General features: G+C 32.0%; 1 protein-coding gene across 1 annotated transcript; it reads left to right on the forward strand.

Moving 5' to 3' along the window:
- The first annotated feature begins 869 nt into the window (after positions 1 to 869).
- LOC126833794 (kelch-like protein 2) lies at positions 870 to 3,955 on the forward strand. Its single transcript, XM_050565338.1, has 10 exons — positions 870 to 941; positions 1,009 to 1,125; positions 1,861 to 2,092; positions 2,170 to 2,345; positions 2,420 to 2,528; positions 2,626 to 2,779; positions 2,924 to 3,012; positions 3,118 to 3,254; positions 3,319 to 3,342; positions 3,937 to 3,955. The coding sequence occupies exons 2-10, from the start codon at positions 1,076 to 1,078 to the stop codon at positions 3,953 to 3,955; spliced, it is 990 nt and encodes a 329-aa protein (XP_050421295.1). The 5' UTR covers positions 870 to 941; positions 1,009 to 1,075.
- Positions 3,956 to 7,280: the final 3,325 nt, after the last annotated feature.

The following is a 7,280-nucleotide window of genomic DNA, read 5'->3' on the forward strand; positions in this document are numbered from 1 at the left end:
TCAGCATTTCTGTCAGTATGATGTTATAACAGAGACAAGAGCTTTAAATATCATCTGTTATCATAATATTCATTATGTATTAAATGTCTTGTACTCGTATTATTAACCGCCAAACTACAAAAAAAAAATAGTATAGATTATCCAATGTTTATGACTATAATAAGCAATATTATTGCTCGTGTTATTATAATAATAATAAATAGGTCTGTATGAACATTTTGTGATTTAAACGGTAATTAGTATTACCTAACGTATAAGTATTATAATATTGTAGACGTTACGAATAAACAAATAAAATAGACATTTATTGTTTAATTGTTACAATGTTACCCACTGAAGTCACTCAAAAATTGAAGTAAATAAATAATAATTTAAATTTAATTATTAAGTGTTTCGTGTTTTGTACAGTTTTGTTAACTGCTCAAATGCATACCTATTCTGATCATAAAAATACTAATTTACAATCATTTTTTATACCTAGCTACTTTACTGTAATCTGTTAAACAAGATGTACACAATAATAACTATTTACAACAATTATTAATGTTCAATTGGAAAACCTATATGTGTTGGATTGTTAAGGAAAAAAATATAAAAGTTATAAAAGGGACGGCTCATATTTGAAAACATTGCAGCTTTAATGGATAGGGGGGGGGGGGGGTTCGTAGTGGCCGCAAAACCCCAGTGCCAACTTTTTTTAAAAAAGACTTATTTTTAGAGATTTCAATAAGCTTTCCAACCTCATTAAAATTATCTTATCTCTGTTTGGCCAATGTAGCGGCGTATCGATAACACTAAGGCAACAACTGACAACATTATGTACCTACCTAAATTTCCTACCGATGTAGGAGATAGGAATTTAATCTATTTTTTTTTTTTTTTTCACGTTTAGCATTTCAGGTACAGTTTTATTTAAAATCGGGGATTTGTTTTATTCGATTGTAAGCTTTTTATTTTACATTGTCTTTTTAATTGAAAATTTTGTTTTGTATCTTATTTATGTTTTAGATAAACTAATTTAAAAGTAACTAAAAGATACATTTATAATCTACACTGTAATACACGCAAAACAATTATGGAAGTTATTGTGCAAGAACACTTCGAAAAAATTTACCAATTCTATGAGTAAGTATGAGTGTAATTGTACAAGTATTATTTATTACCGAATAATGTTTGTATTTTCATTGTGCCCTTTCAAATAATATTGCGGAGTCCTGGGGTATAGGTATGCACTTTTTCCTTTAATATATGCAAATGATCATTTTATCGTGATTCACTCAATATCAAAACTGTTTGCAAAAACTATGAACCGATATCACAAACCTATACCCGATAAAACCAATATTCATTATTACCTGCCATTGATTATTATGGTCCAATCATCGGTTTCCAAGTAAAACCGATATCACTTGTATTGTCAGCTATCGAGTATTGGTTCAAATTCAATTTTTTACAATTTTTTTGTATGTATCTTTACCAAATTAGTTTTTTTGAAACTTACTTTTGTAACGTAAACATTATCGCATTAATTTCATTTACGTTTTGAAATAAGAATAATGTAATTAGGATTTTGACTGGTTGATAACCAGTTTTGGATAACTATTTTTCAAGTTATCAGAGTTTCAAGACAACAAAACATTGTTTTTGAAAAATTGCGATCACATTTTATAAAAACATAATGAAAAAAAATGTCTAATAACAAATCTTAAGTAATATATATTTATATATATATATATATTATTAATACTTTTACTATTATTATATTAGATGGAACAATAATTGAAAATGTACTTTTTTTGTCAATATAAAACAAATTATGCTAATTGAATTTTATAAATTAATACGAATACTTTTTTTTAGGGAAAAAGAATTTTGTGATGTAACCTTGGTTACTGATGAAGGCTTAAAAATAGAAGCTCACAGAAATATATTGGCTTCTGCGAGTCATGTATTTTATACGATGTTCAGCGGTCAGTTTAAAGAAAGAAACAAAAATGAGATTCTTATAAAAGAAATAGATTCTGAAATTTTAGAATTGGTGGTGAAATTTGCATATACTTGTAAATTGGATATTAAAGAAAACAATTTTCAGGTAGAAGAAATGCAATAGGATATACAATTTATAAAATATTTCTCGATTTTTTTATTACTTGTTATTCAATTTTTTAGAAACTGTTAATGGCTGCCAATATGTATGGTCTAAATCATATAAAAAAGTTATGTTTTAAATATATTAAAGAAAACATAAATCCTACAAATTGTGTTAGTTTTATGAAAACTTCTAAATTAATATCATACGAAAAGATTTACAATTTTTGTTGGTCATATTTTTTAAACAATTTCACGTGAGTTATCAGGGCGGCATATGTTCGCAACAATTTTTTAAATATTCAACTAATAATAGAAAGATTTGTTTTAGTACAATTGTGAATTCGGATCAAGCATTAGAAACACTTTATCACTTTGAGTTTGATGATGTTGTCGAGTTTATTACATGTGATGGTTTAGTAATTGATTCTGAGGAAAAGGTATAATTATTGTAACTTAAAATGAAATAAAAAAATTACTTATTTTAATATTGGTTCTGTCACAATTATTTAATAATAATTTTTGAGTTTATTTTAGATATTTGATTTTATCATTGGTTGGACACGCTATAACACAGATGAACGTAATGACTTGTTACCGGATCTTATGAAATATTTACGTTTGTCTTTAATTTCAAAAGAAGGACTACAAAGGATTTATAATGAACCATTAGTGAGAAATAATATTGATGGTAAGTATATATTGTTGATTTTCCAATCGGGTCAACATTCAATCTAAATTGTGCCATTTATTTATACATACAATAGCGCCTATAGGTGAAATATATTATTGATGTCTCTTTTAAATAAATATTATTATTGTTATGGTGTTTTAGTTATGAGAGGCATGTTAGAAAATATAATTTCTTACAACTCAAAACCATTATATACTCTAGGAAGATGTGCTCAAATTGAATCATCAAATGTATGTAGACATTTTATAAAATAGATTTTTACATTGTATAGGTACACAATAATTGTACTAGTTATGTGCTTGTATCACCTGACATTTGTATGTATGTGTATACAGATTATTTTTGCAATAACTGGTGATTCAAACAGTGCCGGTTCCCGTGTAAAGTATATGGATATTAGAAACGATAAGATGGATGACTTAATCCATAGTATTTTCGAACTTCAAGTTCGAAAATCGAACATTTCTTTTTAGTTAGTAACATATTTACAAACCGATATGGGTGTGGTGTTTAATTTTTTTTTGTGTGTTTTTCAGCGCACAGTCTTTACAAACAAGTAGGTATGTTTTCTTTTTACACGTATTCCATTTGGTTGTTCGTGTTTTTATGTGTTTGAACTATTTTCTTGCACGTTTGATGGTACTGTATATTTACATAAGTTATAGCGGATACTTATTTGGTACCTTTGTGTTTCACTATCGTTGTAGTGTTTAGAATGATTTTATTTGTCATTTCTCCCCTAAGGACATGAAACTACATGCAATTAGAGTTGGACGCATAGAAATTATAATAATATACAACTAGAATTTTTAGTTTTAGTTAAAATCCCCTGGTTCTATAGAATCCAACTATATATAGGTATTTTTTTCCACATTATATAATTATACGCGTAAGGTTAGGTTACGCTTAACGCGTTTTCTCAAAATATATTGTACTCTGTGCAATGTAGCTCAATCAATTTTAATTCAATTGACATGTGGTTGGACGAATTTTTTTCTCTAACTTATTGGCCTTGGCGCCGACTAAAAGTGCATTAATTATTATTACTCAATAATAATACATATTGTTTGTTTTAAATTTTGTAAGCAAAAAATAGATATTTTTCTTTAAAAATGACATAACATTTTTAAAATAATTTTTTTTTTTAATTTTAGGTTCATGCAAAGCGTATAAACGTACATAAAAAAAATGTTGCAGTAGGCTTTACGGTGAAAATCGAAAAGCCTGTTTCAATAAGCTGCAACACCGCCATTTTTACGATGTTCAATTTTTTTTATAAAATACTTTGCATTGACAATTTCATGATGTAACTTATTTCATTTTAATAAATCTTACCATTTCTTCAAAAACAATTCTGAAAAAAATATATGTTTACACGACCTTCGCCCCTTAATGTATTCACATAGGACAATATTATTCTCTATAATTCTAGGAGGTCCCTAAATTAAAGTTTGGATATTACCGAATTAATCGTCTAAATGCAATTATTATTCTGAGGCCAAAATTGTTTTATGATTATTTTCCTTTGAAATAATAATTTTTTAATAAAACGAATATTATAAAGACACTTAACTGGCTTTACAAAATCAGCAGCAAATTATAATAAGAACTCCGAAAATCATACTTATGTAAACTGATTTTACATACATTTTGTTCAGGCAGTGTTTGGAAAAAAATTTATTTGGTTGCCATTTTATTCAAACGTGTACTCAGCATAATACATAAAAGAACGGTTACATACCTCCTTAAATTCTAAGCCATGCAAGCTATAGTTTTTGTGAGTTCGCACAAATCTAACTTAAATGGTAAATTAAAGTTTAAAATTTAAGAGAAAGTTCAAAACAATTTATCCCAAAATTGGTAAATTAATTTTTAACATAAACTATAAGTTTAGAAGTTTGATAGAGCTCGGGATAATAAACAGTAAATGTAGAGTAATTTTATGATATTGTAAAATAACATAAACGAAACTGTATTTTAAAAAATTAATAACTATAAAGTTCATTCGGATGATTTTTGGATATATCCACGTCAATAGTTATAGGCCGACGTTTCAGACTCATTGCAGAGTCCATCTTCAGAGCGATAACGGTCTCGACTGTTCAGCTGCTGTGACCACACTGACTGCCCCGCTCATTCCTTACCGCAATTTATACGTGCCGTGTCCTTGATGCCATGTTTCTCGACCAATGGGGATCGAGCAATGTGATACGACAATACGCTCGATCCCCATTGGTCGAGAAACATTACATCAAGGACACGGCACGTATAAATAGCGGTAAGGAATGAGCGGGGCAGTCAGTATTGTCACGGCAGCTGAACAGTCGAGACCGTTATCGCTCTGAAGATGGACTCTGCAATGAGTCTGAAACGTCGGCCTATAACTATTGACGTGGATATATCCGAAAATCATCCGAATGATATATCAATCCACAAAGCTTTAACGCATTCATAACTATAAAATTGCAATTATTTTAGATGGTATTGAGTGTCTCTTACACTCACTCAATTAATCCTTGTTGTGGAAACTGTTAATCGTTACACTTTTTGATGGAATATTACCATAACTCATTGCGGATAATAAAACAACAGTAACCTGTAGATATTGAACGTTTTATTTATTTAATTTTAGTTTAAAAGAACCGTTTACAGTAACGTCAAGTATTTATATAATAATGTTGTTTATATATTTTTTTTAGTATAATGTAAAATTTAATGTTATATGATAAATAATACACACATTTTATATGTTGCCAATGGTTAACAACTAATTCGAATAGGTTTTTACATTGGTTGTTAATATTATTAAGTTTTCGTAGCTACCATGGTCAGGTCTTGATAATATAATATTGACTGGCAATAGAATACATTATTATAATATTACCTGCTACACACTTAATGAAGCTTCCACGTCTAGGTACTTCATGATCGATCGGATAACTTTGAAATCGACCAAATAGAATGATTTCTCCAAATCATCGATGAAAGCCATTGCGTATTTAACGCTATTCAATTCGATGACTGCCTGGCCAAACGTGCTCTGATCCGCGCTTGAAGAGAGCTCGTTCGCGTCTAGAACCATCGGGTTGGTGGCCTTGCATTCGAGTATAACGTCAATTCTGATCAGCTTAATTCGGAACTGTTCTTCAACGTATTCTATATCCACGACGTTGCGGCCGAATTTTTCGATGGTGACCAACATAAACTTGACGTCCAGATCGTCTTGGAGGCATAACGGTTTCAGGATTTTATCCACCAGCAAGTCCTGCCATATTTTTAAGTGATTTTCTCGACGTTCACCTGTAAACGTATTAACCAACGACAAAAATCTCCACGTCAACCGGTACACGATACATACGAATAGACTGAAGACCGCTTTGTAATATCTTTTGAAGCTAAAGAAAGGGAGTAATATAGCAGTGGGGGAGTACATTTTGACGGCGTTTTTATGAGCTGTTTCAAGCACACGAGACGTGCCGTCCCAACGCACTTGCAAGTCATACGAGTACATCAGCTGGTTCATGATCAGCGGGTTGAGGCCCAGCTTGTTGACGAACAGCTGTCTGTATTTCAACGATTCGTACCGCGCCCCGTACGCGGATTCTGTGGTGTTCGCTTCCAACAGTACGTTCAGCTGTTGGCAGTTGAATTTGATCTCCGTCCGGATATCCTGCCGCGCGCCCCTTATTTCATACGAGTCAAACTGGTCGTTGGGTCGACAATTGGCAGCCGTCATTTCCACTTGCATTCTGCCCGCCACATAATCGTGATTGACCATCAGTCTGTAAACGGCCGCCGTGCGTTCATCTTCGTTTGCTTCTTTGAAGATATGCTTGTCGTAGTAAGACTTCACCGTGTTCGCGTACAATAGTAGCAGCCATAACGAGCCGATTTCCACGTCGGCCACGTCGTACAGGGTGCATATCACCGCCCGGATGTCGTAAATGCTCATGAGGCCGACCGGGGTTTTGGTAGGAACGTTTTGGTCTGCCAGCATGAGTTGCACTAACCGCATGTGTGTGAGTCCTAAAAAAAGATACGTGCATTTTAAATCTTTGTACTGGGCTGCCGTCGACGGATTTTCATTCGTGCCATATCTGTAACCGGTATCCAGCGACAGTACCGGTGTGCTCAAAGAGGCCAGGAGGCTCAACAAGGCCACTAGGCTCAAGTTGATCGTCGTTGGTGATAATTTCGAGAGCGTCATTTCAATCCGCATCTAGTTTCGATACTAAATTGTTACTAAACTGCAATGGTTTTTTGATTTTTCGGATTCAAACCTCAGGCGTCAAATTTAATTTACAAAATTTATGTTTTGTCAATAACCCCATGTTGGCTTACAGCACACATACACGCTTGGCGTTATATTTAGAAAACTTTTATTAGCTTCGATGCGGAGCGGCGAAAGTATTGGTTTTACTCTGATGTGGGCTTTTTTTTTATCTGTATACGCTGTAACTTTTTTAATACTGTCGTATACGCACTTTGGTACACGAAC

The sequence above is a fragment of the Adelges cooleyi genome, unplaced genomic scaffold (assembly GCF_023614345.1).
Source record: "Adelges cooleyi isolate 19-005CV unplaced genomic scaffold, UGA_ACOO_1.1 ACOO_flye_CR_arks_rails_tigmint_CR_PRNA_2, whole genome shotgun sequence".
Taxonomy (NCBI): domain Eukaryota; kingdom Metazoa; phylum Arthropoda; class Insecta; order Hemiptera; family Adelgidae; genus Adelges; species Adelges cooleyi.